This window comes from Protopterus annectens, chromosome 9.part0, assembly GCF_019279795.1.
Source record: "Protopterus annectens isolate FY-2018-M chromosome 9.part0, PAN1.0, whole genome shotgun sequence".
Classification (NCBI taxonomy): Eukaryota; Metazoa; Chordata; order Ceratodontiformes; family Protopteridae; genus Protopterus; species Protopterus annectens.
The window spans coordinates 94,975,835-94,994,119 of record NC_056743.1 but is presented as its reverse complement, the minus strand read 5'-3'; the positions used below and the strand labels follow the sequence as shown (position 1 = coordinate 94,994,119).

At 44.6% G+C, this 18,285-nt stretch overlaps 1 protein-coding gene across 2 annotated transcripts in view; it reads right to left on the bottom strand.

Annotated features, from left to right (window-relative positions):
- The window catches only part of ATG13 (autophagy related 13), a 1,186,869-nt gene that overhangs the window by 751,546 nt on the left and 417,038 nt on the right, over nt 1–18,285 (bottom strand). For both annotated transcript variants that reach the window (XM_044082606.1, XM_044082607.1), the window contains exon 9: nt 14,192–14,288. In XM_044082606.1, the coding sequence (XP_043938541.1) occupies nt 14,192–14,288 (97 nt within the window). The remainder of the gene's footprint in view (nt 1–14,191; nt 14,289–18,285) is intronic.

Sequence of the window (18,285 nt, the reverse complement as noted above, 5' to 3'; positions counted from 1 at the left end):
AGGTGGGCTGGATAGAAATTTAGCTAGTGCCTGTGACTTAAGCAACCTACTTACTACTCTCTCCACATCATGATCCGAAAGCCTAGAGGATTGAGAGGAGTGTGAAGAATGGTGGCTACATTCACTTTGTAATAATGGTGACCGAGGCACCGAGTGGATGGACTCTAAAGAAGGGGACCTCAGTCTCTTATGGCTCCGTGACGGCTTCAAAACATCTGATGGAGCCGATGGAGGAGATGTCTTGTCTGTGCCAGCCAGAACCGACATACTCGGTTGTTCCAGTACAGGAGTCGGCTCCGAAGGTAGAGCTGATAGTTTGACAGATTTAGGGGGTTTCACTGGCTGAGAACTCTTTGCCGGTGAATTCGGAGGCTTCAATAAACTCTGAAGGATTAACTTGTTTTTGAACTCCTGCAGAACCCTTGGACTAAAGGCATGGCAAATAGAACAAGAGTCCTGCAGGTGAACAGTGCCCAAACAATATACGCAACTAGTGTGCCCATCTGTCAGAGGCATTTTCTGATAGCATGAGTCACACTTTTTGAAGCCAGAAACTTTCGTATCCTTGGACATGACTCTACCACTACACACAATCCAAGTACCACAATACGACAAAAAATCTCTACACTACTAAACAAACACAACAGGTTTTTTTTTTTATATATACAGTAAAAAGGAAGGGAAGGAGAGCCTCTAAGTTAAACAACTGTCCTAAGGGGGGGGGGACTCTCTAATTTAAATGAGTTCTTAAGAAAAAAGGGAATGCGGAAAGAAGCAACATCCACAAACAACACCCACAGAGAATAAAACTATAAGGGGAAGTATACTCTAGTTTTAAGAAGTTTTAACAAATATAAATATACAAAACTATACAAGCCTGAGCCAGAAATGACACAGCTCGTAGCTTAAGTGGCAAACAAAATCTGGGTAGCTTTCTCTAGGCATCATGGAATAAGGGGTAGCCTCGAGCCAGTAAACAGCTCTCGAGCTATTGAAGATGGCAGAGTCAGAGCCGAGGATCAGCCCCAAACCCAAAAAGCAAGAACGAAGGCGAGACAGACAACTTAACATCACTTTTTCTCCACTCCTCAGGCATCCTCTGACTTTCCAAAATTTCATTAAACAATCTGGTTAAAAATTCCACTGCCATTTCACCTAAGCGCCTCCATGCTTCCACTGGTATGTCATCTGGGCCAACAGCCTTTCCATTCTTCATACTCTTCATAGTTGTCCTTACTTTCTCCTTGCTAATCTGTTTCACTTCCTGATTCACTATCCCCACATCATCCAACCTTCTTTCTCTCTCATTCTCTTCATTCATCAGCCCTTCTATTTTCTGAGTCTATATAGATATATAGATTATATATATATATATATATATATATATATATATCTATGGAACGTTATGGCAAGAACAAAACTTCTTTATGTGATCTTGTCAATCTCACCTTTATTCTCACTTGTGGGACCGTGTCCCTAACAGAACTCTTGGGTGGCTCAAGGGAGTATATTCCTCAGGACCACAGAACCAAAGGCTGCTCTACTCCTGGAGGCCAAATCTACTTTGTAATGAGTAATTCAAGTATGAGGATGAGTCCATGTAGCTGCTGCACATATACTGTCCAGAGATAGTCTAGCCTGAAAAGCTGCAGAGGTGGCAACAGCTTTAGTAGAATGTGCTTTAATACTATGTGGAAAGGTCTTGTTATTGGAATTGTACGATATACACGCTGTCAACCATTTGGATAATGTGACCTTGGACACTGGGTAGTCTTTCTTTGTATCTGAGAATGAAACAAAAAGTTGGTCTGACTTCCTGGATCTGTAGTCCTGTGTAAGTAAAAACGTAGTTGCCTATGAACATCAAGTAGGTGTAAAGAATATTCTCCTTTATTTTGAAAACTGGAAAAGAAAACCAGTAGGTCAATGGACTGATTTATGGTATTCTTTGAAATCACCTTGGGTAAAAAAGATGGATTGGTGCATAACGACACCCTTTCTTTGTGGAAAGTTAGATATAGAGGTTTTATGGACAAGGCTTCTAACTCTGATACCCTTCTAGCAGAAGTAATTGCTACTAAGAAAAGGGTTTTCCATGAAAAATACTTACATATCGCATGAGGCGGAAGGTTCAAATGGAGGACGTATGATGTTTGTTAAAATAAAGTTTAGATCCCAGGTAGGAATTGGATGTTTTATAGGAGGCCTTAACATGACAGTGCCTTTCAAAAAGGCTTTACAAAGTCTATGAGCCATAATTGGTCATTATCTCCTATGTGAAAATTTGAGATTGCCGCCAGTTGCACTTTAACTGAGGCTGCTGCTGCTCCATCATTAAAAATGTCTGCCAAAAATTGAAGAATGATATAAACCGGTGCTGTAAAGGGGCTCTATGTTCTTGTTCTTAGCCCATACTGCAAATTTTTTCAACCTGCTTTTATAAAATTTTCGAGTGGATGATTTATGAGATGATAAAATTATATGATTTACTGGTGAGGATAGGGACGGAAATCTGGCAATTAAGGGAACTGAAGCAGCCAAGCTGTTAATCTCAACTTGTCTATGTTGGGATGAACCATCCCCGACAATTGTGTCAGAGGGTCTGGAACTGGGTCCAGGAACCAGGGTTCATCCTGGAGATGAGGCTGAGGAAAGGGAAACCAGACCTGACTAGGCCATTAGGGGGGAATGAGGCTGATGGTTGTCTCCAACAAACTTGCTTTCTGTAGTAACTTTGAGATTAGTGGAACACAGGGAAATGCATAAAGAAGTCCCGTGGGCCAACTGTGGACATGTGCATCCCTTGGTGACTCCCTCCATTGGAGGGATTAATGTGAAGTGGTTACTGCATACGGCATTATCAGGTGATGCAAAGAGGTTGCAGCAAGGCTGGCCCCATTTGTGGAATACTATATCCACTATTTTCTGGTCGAGGGACCACTCATGTTGCCATAAAATGGCTCTGCTTAACTTGTTCACAATCACACTGACCTCCCCGAGATGTGCATTGCTATTAGAAAGCAGTTGGAGGCCATCGCCCAATGCTAAACCCTGAGGGCTTCTCAACAAAGTGAGTAATAGTTGATTCCTCCTTGCTTGTTGATGTACCAATACTACAGACATATTGTCGGTCTGGATTGCAATTGTCCCTGAGGTAAGAGAGTCCTGAAATGCTTGCAATGCTAAAAGCACTGCTATCATCTCTAGGACATTTATATGCAGGTGAGCCTTGTGATCCTGCCAGATGCCTTGAACCATCTTCCCCAGAAAATGCCCCCCCAATCTGGGAAGTGTACGTGGTCACTGTGGCTAAAGGTTGAGGGGGAATAAAAGAGTGGCCATGAAGAACTGATTGTGAGTGGAGCCACCACTGTAGGTTTTTCATGCAGTTTTCGGTTATTATTATCGTGTGAGACATAGGAAATTCCAAGATCGACCATTGAGCAAATAGCATCCATTGGAGTACTCTCATATGGAGACGAGCAAAAGAAACTGGAATGATGGAAGCAGCCATTTTTCCTAGTACCTGTAGAACCAGTTTTGCGGTGGCTTTGAACTTTTTATGAGTGTGTTGACTAGATAAAGGAGATCTTGTACTCTCTCTGAAGAGAATCTTGCTATCTGAGCTGTCATATCTATTTCTGCTCCTATGAATCTTAAGGTCTGCGATGGCTGTAGCACAGATTTTTCATAATTTACTGTAAGGCTTAATAAGGAGCACAGCTGAAGGGCATGATCTCTTGACTGAAGCAAGTGATGCCTGATTGGGGCAGATACAAGCCAATTGTCCAGGGATGGGAATTAGTACTAAGCCCAGAGCTACAACTGAATGAACCTCTTTGCTACGTGGCAAATGAGATCTGAGGTAATTGGGGGGAAGGAGTTATGGGTAAATGTATAACCCACGGGCTTTACTGAAGGCCTCGAGCTGGAAAATTGTCAGAGATGGATCTGAACCCCAAAAATGAGAATAAAGACGAGATTGACAATATCACATCTACCATTAACAAATTGATTGATATGATAAGAAAAGCTCAAACCTGGATCTACATATATAACCAAGTCCTTAAATGAATCTACAGATCTGAAGTAGTTAACTTCATTTGATCAGCAACCTGTGGGTTACGGATCCGATACAGATCCGAGCCAGCAGCATACCAAGCTAAAGTTCTGAGCTCCAAGCTCCACCCCCTTACCCATACTACCCTGCAACCTCCTTCCAATCCCCAGATCTCGTTTGCCGCGGCTTTGCCAAGCACAGGATTTTTTGAGCTCCAGGCGAGTTTAACTTTTTCTAGTAATCTTCTTAAAATATTTGGGAAGTATAGTGGTTGTGTGTGTGAAGTATTTTCTATATATTTTTTGATATATTAGTCCTATTCTTAACTAATCTATCCCCCTGTTTTCCTTGGTAATTTATATTTCCTAGTAGGCCCTTCTTTTCCCCGTGTGTGTGTGTGTGTGTGTGTGTGTGTGTGTGTGTGTGTGTGTGTGTGTGTCTGTGAAGGGAATGGCTGAAAGCCAGAAAACTACTTTTTCTAAATGTACTGAGTGTGGCCATAAGCTGCCGCCAGCGGATGGTCACACTCAGTGCGTTCTTTGCTTGGGAGTTTCTCACCTTTCCTCAGCCTGCCAGATTTGTGCAGCTTTTAACTCGCAAGCCTTGTGAGATAGGAAGAAAAAGCTGATTTTGGCGGGTCTCCTACTCGCGGAATTAGCTGCTTCTTCCTCCTCTCCCTCTGTAGCGACAACCGCAGCTGCGGTTGCCCAACCATCTGGCCCTCCTTCCCTGGCTGGAACTCACCCTCCCACCTCATCCCAGGGAAAGTGTGAGGCAAAAAAGGACAGAAAAGAGAGAAGGGAGAAAGAGAAAGAGAGAGAGAGAGAGAGAAGCCACAAATGGCGGGCCGAATTGGACCCCTCGGCCCCTTCCAGCTAAGGTTCTCTCCTCTCCATTAAAGATTACCAAGCCTCCTTCCCCACAGCTCCGTTCCCCATGATTCTCTCCGGAGCCAGAGGAGGAGGCCAGACCACTTTTGAGGTCACTGCATCAGGCCTCCCGGCCGGCTTCGGCGGCCTCTTCCAGATCTACTCGTAGCCTCTCTGAGGCAGATATGGACCAGATGATGCGTCGCTTCCTGCAAACTCAGCTGCAGATGGGAGTGTTGCTGCCTCCCCCCGGGGGGCGTTCAGCTCCAATGTTTGCCCAGATAGCTCCTTCTCCGATCCACTACCAGGTTTCGGAGTCTTCGGATCCAAGGAGCCTCTGAGTCAGAGCCAATGATTATTGCCACCTCGACGCTGGCCATGCCCTCGAGCTTATTGGATCCCTTTTCAGATCCGAGCTCTCAGAGCCGAGAGCCGGGCATCGGATCCAAGGGGGTGAATGTGTCTTCGGCTCCTTTGTGGTCGGAGCACACTGTCCACTCAGATCTAAGTGCTTTGGCTCTGACACCGATCCATTTGTCGGATCCAAGGGTGCCGTCCACCTGTCTTAGAGAGGCCGGTTCCCCATCGGCATTTGATGTTGTGTAGAGGGTTCTCTCTAGAGGATCGAGACCCCTCACTTTTTCCTCGGGATCCGCCCCTGCTCCCTTGCAGCTCAGTTTGTCCTCCATCATCCAGTCCAAGGGACAGCCTGTGTCATTGACGCCCCAGCCAGTTCCCCTGGAAGAACATGAATCCATTGGTGAGCCCCCCCTCAGACAGTCCCCCCAAAGAGATTCCTCACAAACACCTGTACAAAAGGAGGCACTTGGACTCCCCTGAGTCCCTCACCGAGGACATCGATTTGGAGGAAGGGGAAGGTTCTCCCAAAGTCATGGGTTGACAATGACGTCTCCTTCGGAGACATTATGGAAATGCTCCACCAAAGCAGGGGGGGTGGTAGTCCGCCAAAAAAACTTCCTCGGATGAGTCTGTATTTCTGGAGACATTCGACACAGGCCCAACCACCTCTTGGGTGTCCCCCCTCAGCCGACCCCCTAGTCGACCTGATTACCACCAGGGCGTGGAAGGAACCAGACACTGTAGAGCCGATCCCCAGGAGGCTCGACAAGATTCTGAGCTCCCCTGCAGACAAAGCTTTGTGGAGCAAGGGTTCCCCTGTAGATGCCATGGTGATGGCGGCAGCCACCAAAAAGAACTAGCTCAGGACAGTTCTTCAGTCCATCCCCCTGACAAGAAGTCTCGGGTAATGGACTGTATTGGAAAGTGAATGTTTGCTTCAGCTACCTTCTTTATTAGGGCACTGAATTACTTGGCCCATGTAATCAGACTGCAGCGGGACCTGGTTAAAGAGTACACTGAGTCTCCCCCAGAGTCCATATCGGCAGAGGATAAACGGACTTTCTTGGCTCGTATGGCCACTTTCAAATCAGTGTCTAACACGTCTATGCGGCTACTCTCCCACTCCACGGAAGGAGCCGCTAGAGCTAGTGGGTCCAGTATCGCCTTAAGGCGTCATGCCTGGCTTTGGCTTTGCAATTTTTCGGAACCTTTCAAGGCGTCCTTCACGAATGCACCCTTTAACGGGTCTACCCTGTTCAGGAAGACCGTCAGCGAAACACATGTCCAGAGCGAGAAAGACGGGAAAATGCTGTCAGCCGTCAGAATCCACTTCTCTACCCCTCAAAGGTCCTTCTCCAGGAACCAGTGAGGACAGAAGAAGATGTGGTTCCGGAAATCTCAGCAGGCCCCGAACGCTCAGGACTCCTTCTCCCCCAGAGGCAGAGGGGGACAAGGTGGATGCCCGCCCAGAGGTAGAGGGGATCCGAAGAACGTCAGGTCACGGGAACCCTTTTCCGATCGACCCGCACAGCAGCCCTGAGGGGTTGCCCGACTGCTCCTCTCTGGAGACAGTTGGGGGCATTTTTCAAGGCACCTGGTTCAATGGGAGACCATCACGACAGATCGCTGGGTGCTTCAAATAACATCCATTCAATCCCCTTCATAAACAAGCCCCCTTACTCAAGGTGCCTCCCAGATGTCCCACCCACTCAAAGGGAGGCCCGCAGCTTTGGAAATAGAAAAGCTGTTAGTAATAAGAGCCATCCAGCATGTGCCCCCAGACCAGTCCGGATCAGGCATCTACTCCAGGTTCTTTCTGGTGCCAAAAAAAAGGGGGACTTGAGGCCAATTCTCGACCTGTCAACAATGAACCTTTTTGTTGCCAAGGAGAAATTCTGAATGATCACGCTCCAATCCATCCTGCCCCTCTTGCAGGAGGAGGACTGGATGTGCACCATAGACCTCAAGGATGCATACTACCATATTCTCATGGACAGACGGTCCAGGAGGTTTCTCCACTTTCGGCTAGGGGCCAGTCATTACCAGTTCAGGGTCCTACCCTTCGGTCTCACCACAGCCCCCAAGGTGTTCACCAAGGTCATGGCAGTTGTAGCGGCCCACCTGAGGCTACAGGGCATACAGGTCTTCCCGTATATAGACAACTGGCTCCTCACTGCCCCCACCAGGCATCTACTCTCTCTAGCCAGGGACTTCTTCCTCAGTTTACCATCCCAGTTCGAGATCACTATAAATGTCAAGAAGTCGTTCCTCCAACCTGTTCAGGTTATAAACTTTATAGGGGCCAGGATAGATTCCCTTCAGGTCAAGGCTTTCCTAACGCCAGACAGGCTTCACAGCATGACTCTACATGTACTAGCTCTTCTTCAGTCTCCTGCTCCTCCAGCAGAGTTAGTCCTGACAGCTTTGGGGTCCATGGCAACAGTGATCAATTTGATCCCTTATGCTCGTCTGCACATGAAGGTTTTACAGTGGACTTTGCAAGTCCAGTGGTCCATTCTACACCATCCACTAGACTTGCTGATTCACCTCAGCAGGGTTTGCAGGAACTCTCTCATGTGGTGGCTCCAATCCCGAGCCCTTTGAGAAGGACCACCTTTTGTTATGCCCCTACCCCAGGTCACAGTGACCACGGACGCCTCCCGCCTAGGGTGGTGGGGCATTGTGCAGGCAGGACTGTCCAAGGCACATGGACTCAGACAGAGACCGTTCTGCATATAAATGTACTGGAGATGAGGGCGGTCCTTTTAGCGTTGCAGGCTCTTCATGCCTTCCTTCCTCCGGGGACTATTGCGATCCAGTCAGACAATGTCGGTGGTCTGGTATATCAACAAGCAGGGGGTAAACCAGGTCTTACCCTCTTTGCCGAGAAGCCATGAGAGTTTGGGAATGGAAGATCTCCACCAACCGCTTCCTGTTAGCAATGCACGTTACAGGTGGACAAACTGACCAGAACTATCCTCTCCCCTTACGAGTGGTCTCTGAATTTTTCCATAGCGGAACAGATCTTCCTCAAGTGGGGTCAGCCTTGCTGCGATCTCTTCGCATTGCCTTCCAACGCAAAGTGCAGCGAGTTTTTCACTCTAATTCCTCCTTTAGGAGAAGCCCCCAGAGACGCACTAGTCCATGCTTGGCCGCCCGGACTTCTTTATGCGTATCCACCACTTCCGCTGATGACAAAATTTTTGCAGAAAGCTCGTCGGTTGGGGAGCAAGATTATCCTCATAGCCCCATTCTGGCCTCGTCAAGTCTGGTTCCCCTGCCTACGGTCTCATCTCATAGCTCCTCTCTGGATCTTGGATCCCATTCCGGATCTGATTTCTCACCCCTCGGGAACCTGGACAAGCTCAAGCTCTCAGCTTGGCTGATCCAGTTCCCTTAGTTGCCAGGACTACCGGTATTTCTTCCCTAGTCAAGTCCATTCTTGTGGTGGTGCATAAACCCTCTACCAGGAAGATTTACAATAGTAAAAGGAAATGTTTTTCCCATTTGGACTTCACATAAGAACTTGGATCCTTATAACGCACCAGTTCCAGCGGTTCTAGAATTCTTGTCTCATATTTTTCAGCAGGGGGCCAGTTCATCTACTGTAAAGGTTCAGCTGGCTGCTATTTCACATTTCCATATTGGGGACAACTTTGGTTCTCTCACTGCTATCAGAATTTGTAAGGCCTTTCTAAAAGCTACCTTTCTTTTGAGACTTCCTATTAGAAATTCATCCCCACCGTGGGACCTGACCTTGGTTCTTCAAGCATTAGTCGCACCTCCATTTGAACCAGCAGCTTCCATTGATCTGAAGTTCTTGTCATGGAAGATGGCATTTTTAGTAGCCATTACCTCAGCCAGGAGAGTGTCGGAGCTTCAGGCTCTTTCTATCAAACCTCCATACCTTGTATTTCACAAAGACAGGGTATCTCTCAGGACTAATCCCTCTTTTCTTCCCAAAGTTGCTTCCGAGATGAACATTAATCAATCCATTAATTTGCCGTTTTTTTCCGCAATTATCAGAACAAAGGGGAGTATAAACTTCATTTACTGGATGTTCACAGACAGTTATGTTTTTATTTACACGGGACGACTGTGTTCCGTAAATGTGACCAGCTTTTCGTCTCCTTTGCAAAATCTTTTCTAGGGAAACCGTTTTCCAAAGTGATTCTTGCCAGATGGATTTCGAGTTGTATTCTCTTAGCATATAGAGAATCTGGCTTGCCAGAACCAATGGGAGTTCGTGCTCATTCTACGCATTGTATGGCAACGTTTGCTGAATTCTGGTCTAGAGTTTCCCTGGATGACATTTGTTCAGCGGCTACCTGGGCATCCTCTCACACCTTTATTTCTCATAAACTACATTTGGTGTCTAGAGGAAGGGCTGCTTTTGGCTCTGCAGTGCTCCGGAATATTCTTCCTTAAAGGCCTCCCACGATTTCAGGTAGCTGGGGACTCTGTCCCACAGGTTGCTGATCAAATGAAGTTAACTACTTCAGATAAAAAAGTTATGTACTCACCATAATGTTCCATCTGAGTAGGTAACTTCATTTGTCAGCAACCGTCCTTCCCTCCTTCCCCCTAACCTGAATAGTTATTTAGCTGAATTAGATGTTCGAGTTTTGTTTTGTCTCGGAGTCAGGTCTTCTCAGGTTGTTAGTTTGTTTTGTTGTTTGTGCAGGTGGTAAACGCGATCTGAGGATTGGAAAGAGGTTGCAGGATAGTATGGGTAAGGGGTGGAGCTTGGAGCTCGGATCTTTAGCTTGGTATGCTGCCGGCTCGGATCCGTATCGGATTCGTAACCCACAGGTTGCTGACAAATGAAGTTACCTACTCAGATGGAACGTTATGGTGAGTACATAACTTCTTTTTTCAATCACTGTGTGCTGTATTAAATTTTCACCTTATAATTTATGTCTCCCAAATCTCATATGCTTAGTTTTTTGATGTATTTATAAGCATATTATTGTACTGTGCCCAAATGGTCAATTTAGTCAAGTTCTTTGGCAGACATGCCTTATCTGTAACACATGTAATCAGTTTACCCAATTTCATTTCATCTGCATACAGACTGCAGAATAGCTCAGATGAAAAATTTAAGTCTTGCCGACATACTGACAGACAGATTCAGTGCCAACTTTACCCCTCCCCCCAAAGGGCTGGAAGAATGCCAGGCACCCAACATTACTGCGGCACAGGTTAAAACTGCATTGTCCAAGGCCAAGAATACAGCTTCCATGGGACCCAATTATATCCCTGGCTGTGTTCTACATTAACTACAAAGCGAACTGGCACCACATCTGTGTGTCCTGTTCAGTCGCAGCCTCACATCAGGCTTTGTCCCTACTGAATGGCACACTACTACAGTCAGCCCTCTCCATAAAGGGGGAGCAACTACAGACCCTGGGAATTATCGCCCCATTAGCCTGACGAGCCTGATATGTAAAGCTATGGAGTGCATCATCTTGGACCTAATTAACAAAGATATAAGAAATCTCCAAATTCTAGACCCCATGCAATTTGACTTTGTGAAAGGGAGATCATGACTGCTCAACCTGGTTGACTTCTTTGAGTCAGTCACCAGGGCTGTGGATGAAGGTAAGGCAGTGCATACAGCCCACCTCGATCTGGCCAAGGCCTTTGAAACCATTCCTCACTCAGGAATTAATGATAAACTCAAACTAGGCATCAACCACTGTATCAGTCGGTGGGTTGAAAATTGGCTCACAGATAGAACACACAGTGTGAAAGTAGTAGACTCCAAGTCAGACTGCGGACCAGTCACGAGTGGAGTCCCATATGGATCGGTCCTGGGTCCTCTCCTGTTTGGCATCTACTTCTCAGAAGTCCATGCCAACACAAAGAGACTTTGACTGACCATGTTTGCAGACGACTGCAAGCTGGGAGCCATTATTAACTCCCCAAGTGATGCAGACATCCTACAGAAAGGCCTTACTGAGACCAATGACTGTTGTCGAAACCACAGCCTTAAGCTTAATGCCAAAAAATGTGTCATCATCCCCTTTGGTAAAAACTCCATTTCCATTAATTACAACATCGATGGGAGCCCACGGAACACTGAAGGCATTATAAGAGATCTGGGGACGCAAGTTGACAGCAACCTCTCCTTCGACCACCACAATACCAATGTGGTCAGAAAGTCCTTTTCTGTGGCACATCTCATTACCAAGGGTTTTGCATCCAGGAATAAAGAGGTAATCATCTCTCTCTACTCTTCCCTCATTAGCCCAATCATTTTTGATGGTACATTTGGCATGTACTTCACTAGACACCTGCAACAACTGGTGAGGCCACAGAAGTACCTCATGAAGAGGATCCTAGGCATTAAACACATGTACTACATGGACAGACACAAAAGACTCCAGTTATTCTCCGTCTCATATCGCCTACTTAAAAGGCAATACTTGCCTGACTTACAAAGCCATGTCTGACCCAGCTCTGTTAGAAATGCTACATCTAAAGAAATCTCAATCCCTCTGCACCACATGCTCCAGAGACCTCAACCTCACTACCACAATCAACAGAACATGCCGGGGGGACAGGTTCATAACCCAGAGACTGCCCATGCTCTACAATAGACTTCCCGCACTTGTCAAGCAGAGCACCTCGCTGTCCCTCTTCAAGAGAAATCTTGATGAGTGGATGGGAAATAGAATGTTCACCCTGGGGATCATTCCAGTGGCTCTACTTGATAGAGGCACTGGGAACTAACGTCGGGCAGCATGGTGCCAGGGCACTTCTATGGGCTAGGCTTGTAAAGGCTCCAGGACCATTAGCCTAGTACACACCTATGAACGTATGAAAAAATGCAATTTAAACAAACAAGGGCCTAAGATAGAGCCCTGTGGGACACCCTAACTGCAACCAAGAATTTCACCTGACCAACTGGTGTATGATACCTGTCATGGCCTATTTGTAAGCCATGCAGCTATCCATCGTATCAAGAGTACATCAGTACAAAGTTGTTCTGAGTTATTGATCATTGTTTTGTGTATGACCCTGACAAATGCTCAAGTTAAATCTATATAAATTATATCACAGCACAATTATTTCATTCATGGCTGTTATTATATTGTTATAGAACATCATGTTACAGGTGGTAACAGATCTATTTTCAACATATGGGTAAATAGGTCTATTTTCAACATATAAATGCTGATAATATGGTATCAAGTCTCATCCTATCCAATTCTGACAATAACTTACCCAATATTACCTTCCCCCATTATTTTTCCACAACATGAAAGTAGAATTAAGGGTCTGTAGGACCCTGGGTTTGTCCTATTCCCCTTTCCCTTAAAGACAGCTTTAATAAGTGCAGTTCTCCAGTCTTGAGGAATCTCCCCATATTTATATGACCTAGTAAATAACAGATATAATGGTACTGCAAGTTCTTGCTGAAGTGTTCTCAGGTCATTATTAGTAATTATGTCCCCTCCCTGTGCTTTGTTTGGATCCAGTTTGTGCAGTTCTTTTTAAACATAATCTACTTTGATTGCAGTATCCTGAGGTTACCTGGATGTCACTAGCACAACATATCACCTACTTTGTGGAGCCAAACTGTTTTACTGCAGACAGGAAAGAATCAAATCTAATACTGTCTGAAACACAGAAGGATTTAGATTCAAAGATATGAACCATATTTTGAGGTTAGTTTCTCTGTTCTCTTACCTTTATGTTTTGCTCACCATATGCCTCCTGAACAAGTTTAGCCTGAATAATTAACTACAATGAAGGAATCATGCAGTTTAGACATTTGGGACATAAGACAAAAATCTTAAATTACTGGTTTCAACAAAAATGTGCAGACATTTACTCTATGCTTCTTCTGCCCTGTGACAATTTGACTGTCAAATACACCCACTTACTTTCATACATTGAAGCCATCCTTGGTAGAACAGCAAACTCAGAAAGCACAAGCCTACTAAAAGAAGCTAGGCATGTAGAAGACTGATAAGATCCGCACAGAGTCATACTAATTAATTTGCTGATTGATTTGCAATGCATCCAGCGTGTTGCTGAAGCAGGGACTGCAACATTAGTCCCTAAACACATACCCCAGTCCCATCTACAGAGCAAAACACTGACTGGCAGTTCCAGGTACTTATTTTGATCTTGTGTTCTTAGTCCAGTCTATAGAGTTTCTACCCGAAGCAACCAGTGCTACAGATGGCTCAGTCTTCCTTCTACTACAATGGGCATGCTGGAACCAGTCAGTCATTCCCATCCACCCCAACCAGCTCCCCCAACATCCGGACACTAACGGACCTTGTCACATGCTTCAAGTCAAGGCTTTACTCCACAGACTTGTTAAAAAAAATTGGGAGCTTTTACTTCCTCCTTTCCCAACTACCACTATCTCTAGTACACAAAAAATCATTTTTTATGTCCTTGCATTATAATCTTAGAAAAGCACACCTTTAGATACTTTTGAAAGCTTTAAGCTCATCTTCACTAGTCCACTCCATAGCGCACCTTTTTTCCCTTTTTCAAAACCTTAGTCATATTTGCAATTTGAAACACTTAACCCTAGTTCCCCACCCCTTCTCTACAGCTTTCTCTCCCACTCTCTCTGGAACATATTTAGCTTCTCTTTCCATGTATTATGCTCTTACAAAAGAACCCTTACGCTTAGCATTACTAACTTCCTCAATAAGTTCCTTTTTATTCTTTTTTCACTCACAACTGATAGGACAAAATTAATAATAAGCAGCAGCAATTCAACAGACTTCAGATTAAAATCTAACAAAAAAAATAAAGTAAGAATGAGCTGAATGGATACATACAGAGGTAAATGGGAAAAATGGGCAACTCACACATAGCATTACGAACATGAATACTTAATATAAAACTTAAGTGCCAGTGAAGTTTGAATTACCTGGTGGACATTAACGCCAAGTTGGTCCTGTAAGCACAAGATAAAGTGATGGTGCCAATAGGGGTTCCAACCATCCCAACACGAACAGTCTGAAAACCTGATAAGTTGAAAAAAAAATGAAACTCGGTTATTGTTAAGTCTATAATTTTAGTAAACCACAGACATTATCAAAATTAGTCTGGAAGATACAGTACATATAGATATGCTAATACAGCTTTAATTTCAACCTGAACTTGAAGAGAAGAAAATATGCATGTATACTGCAGTGGTTGACCAGAAGAATTTGGAGCACCATGGAACAATCAGAATCTAGGGTTTGGAGATGGAAATGAGCAGGAAAAAAACAAGCAATATGGAAATTGGTGCATAAATGTGAGACTACAAGGCATCGATCACATTTGTGGAATTCAGCTGTTTAAGAATAAGTGGAAAGAGTGGACTTTTGCTGACTTAGTTGAACTTGAAGTGAAAAACATTTGTCTCACTTCATGCCACTAATGTTTGGCATGTATTTGTTTAAATATATCACTCATCTTGATAGACTTCAGAGATTCATACCTAAGCACTCTGACCAACCAAATGTTTTTTAGCGAGGTTTTCCAAACATTATTTTATGCATAAGGGAGCAAGTGTCTTTTGAAAGCCAGAGGAAACAGTTGACTTTAATCCTAATTTTCCTTAATGGAAAGAGAGTTAAGGATTTCAAGGAAACATGGTTGAATTCTAGTACTGCTTCACTGAGGGGAAGATGATGGAGGCAAGACCAAGTTAATGGCAGAGAGTCTAGTGTTAAATGTTTCAACATTAAAGTTGGAAAGTTTGTGGCAGTCTCTGTATAAGTGAGATCTAAAAGGTTGGACAGAGTGTCTTTGGATATGAGTGGGGAAATGTTCACTTTTGGAGTCAGGAAGATTACATGGTATATGGTAGACATTTGGATCAGTTGTAAGGATCCAGTCTAGGATAGAGATGGTATTGGTATTTTTATTTATGCAAGTAGGTCATGTGATTAGTTGATTAAAACCATGAAGATTTATGCTGAGATTTGGGGAGTCGGTAGTCATTTTTTTCCAGTCTACATTTACATCACCACGGATGACTGCTTCATAGGGTATGTTGTGTGAAATCCATGACATTATGTGTTCAAGGATGGGGATTACCTGGTGGGATGGTATGTATGTGACCGTTGAGTATTAAAATTTCAGCTGGGTGGAAATTAGGGATAGGAGTGGATATAAGGGAGATGTTAAGTTGCTCAGAAAAGAGAATAGCACCTCCACCTATCTAGCTGAAAAATGTTATATCCGGGAGGTAAGATTTCATTGTTTGAGATGTGGGGCTTTAGCCATGTTTCATATAAGGTTAAGATATGTGGAGTGTAGTGGGTTATCCATGATTGGAGTTCAGTGGTTTTACAAGGCTTTGTATGTTTCGGGACGGAATATCTTGCGGGGGAAGCATGGTGTATGGTGTCAGAAGGGGATGGTTGAGGTGGGGCAGAGTGGAGAGACGGAGGGCCCAGGATTGGAGTGAATGTTTCCATCTAGAAAAACAGTTCTTGCCAACAGAGTAAGTTGAGGATGACAGGGGTAATAAGTGTAGAATCTTTGCTTAAGCTTGGGGGAAGAGATGGGTGTAAGATAGTATTAGGATTAGGAGAAATTATACAGAATGGAGAGATTAAGGATGGCTGTGTAGTGTCATTATTATTAAGTGAATGGATAAGTGTAGGAGACGGTTTCAGGTAAGAGTTTAGTATGACATAAAATTAGGAATGCAAGAAAGAGAAACAGTGTGGTTGTTAAGTAGATGTGGAGGATGACGTACAATGTTGTGAGTGAGAGAATGGAGGAGCTAAAGGGAGATGATGGATGGTTTGGTTAGTGTGGGAATAGATAGTGAGAATGAGTTAGGTATGAAGGGGATAGAAGTTGGAGTGTGCTGAAGGAAGCTAAGGCGGGTTGGGTAGGATAACTTATGAATAAGATGAGAGAGAGTAGGAAAGGTTGGACAAGACTGTATTGTGGATGGGGTTTAGGATGGTTAAGTAGTTGTGTTGTGGTTGGACATTGGGTGAAGAAGCTGATTGGTAGTTCACTAGTACTGTGTGTGATAAGTAAAGGTGGATACAGTATAACTTTATGGTATGTGGGTGGGAATTGGGGGTAGGGGAGTGGAGTGAGCCTCAGGGCAGCAAGGGATAACGGAGCAGGGCTACACCAAATTCAAAACAGTTGAAAACAGTCAAAGAAGAGAGAGATAAGGAAAGGAACCGAAGGCTATAGTAAAATATTTTATTTATATTAAAGTTTGGCTTTATGTGTTCTACTTTTAGGCCGGAAGAGTTCTTGTTCTGTTAAATCACCTCGGTATGGACGTAGCTAAAGCCGGGGGAGGCCCAATGGAAAGAGCCTCACGTCTTTTAAACTTTACCAGGACAGGAACTGTACTGTAGAGAGCTGCAGGCAAGGAATGCGTGGTCTTGAAGCCACTATGATGAGATGGATCACTTGGAAATTCTCTATTAGCTTCAGTGCTGGGAATGTGTAGGTAGGCATCCATGAGATCTAATGATGCTAAGCAGGTCTATGGGAGAATGGTAGAAGAGCCTGAAGAGAGCACTTTGAAAGATGGTACCTTTCGGTCAGTGTTCAGGATGGACACGTCTAGGACTGGTCTCCACTGCCCTTCTTGTCTGGGGAATAGAAAGGCCCTAGAATAAAACTCCTTTCCCATGAATTCTTTGTGTACCAGCTTGATGGTACCATGACTCAAGACGTCTTGAACAATGGGGGCCAGAAGGATGTCTCCCAGAGGGGGTACTTCTTCTCAGGACATGACATAACTTTCCTTGATGATGGAAAAGACCCACCTGTCTGTGGTAATAGCTTCCCACCTGTACAATAAGAGCAACAAGAGAAACAGGGATAATGGCGCTGGGGGCATGGAAAAGGACGCTGCAGGATTAGTCACAGATTTGCCTCATAAGAGTGGCTTCCCAGCTGGAGGTTCCCTTTGGGATTTTTCAGAGCATCTTTTCCTGGGTGTTTTCCTCTATTTCTGGACTGTCCTTGGATCCCTTCTAATTAAGGAGGTAGATTTAACTGGGTAGTTACTATGGTAACTAGGAAATGAGAGCAGGCTCTATCTGCAGTCTTTCATGGTCTTGCAGCATTATGAAAAGATGGGGTGCATGAGGGCCAAACAGCAAGTCTTTGTCCAAGGGTGAATCTAGAATTTTTTTATTTAAAATGATCAGGCAAAGGCTGACTGCAAAGCTAACAAATCTCATGGCAGATGTCCTAGAAGGAGCATCCAGAGCATCATTTCTGCACTTAATGCTGTGTCAGGCAATCTAAATGGTCTGTGAAAGTAAGCTCTGCATCTGTTGCTTAGAGTCTGCTATATGAAGCTCCAAGATAACTTTATTTAAGAAGTTAAAAGAGAAATCAAATACTTTGTCATTTGCATATGGTAATTAACTGCCACAGAAGCAAGAGTAGCTGAGGCGTAAACCTTCTTCTCCCATCTAGCCATAGCCATAGCCCTACTGTCTTTACCAGAGCATTGGGCATTAGCACTGGACAGCAGCTTGGAGGGCTCATCTGAAGGGAATACGATGCTACAGAAGGGTCTGCCACAGGGTTATTATGCAGATATTTCAGGTTATCAGGGACCTTTGCAAATCCTGCCTGGTCTCTTAGGAGCTGGTGAATCAGGTACAGAAGAGGTACAGAAGTAGCAGACTTGGAAAGCCTCAAGCACAGAATGGACTAGGGAAGGGGTAGGGGTATCCATTTCTGGGGGCTGTAGTACCTCTTCTGAGCATCAGAAATTTGCATGGATTGATAAAGTGTTTCGCCCTGCTCTGTATCATCATCACCAGCCCTGTTTCCAATTTTTTCTACATGGGGTCGGGGTATTGGGTAACTGTCGCCAGCTCTCTCGATTCAGTGCCACACTCCTGCCTTCTTAAACACTCATGCCTGACTGTCGTAGATCTTCTTTCACACAATCTATCCACCTCTTTGCTGGATGACCTCGCTTCCTCTTACCTTCTTCCTGTCTGTCCCAAATCTTCCTCACCATATTGT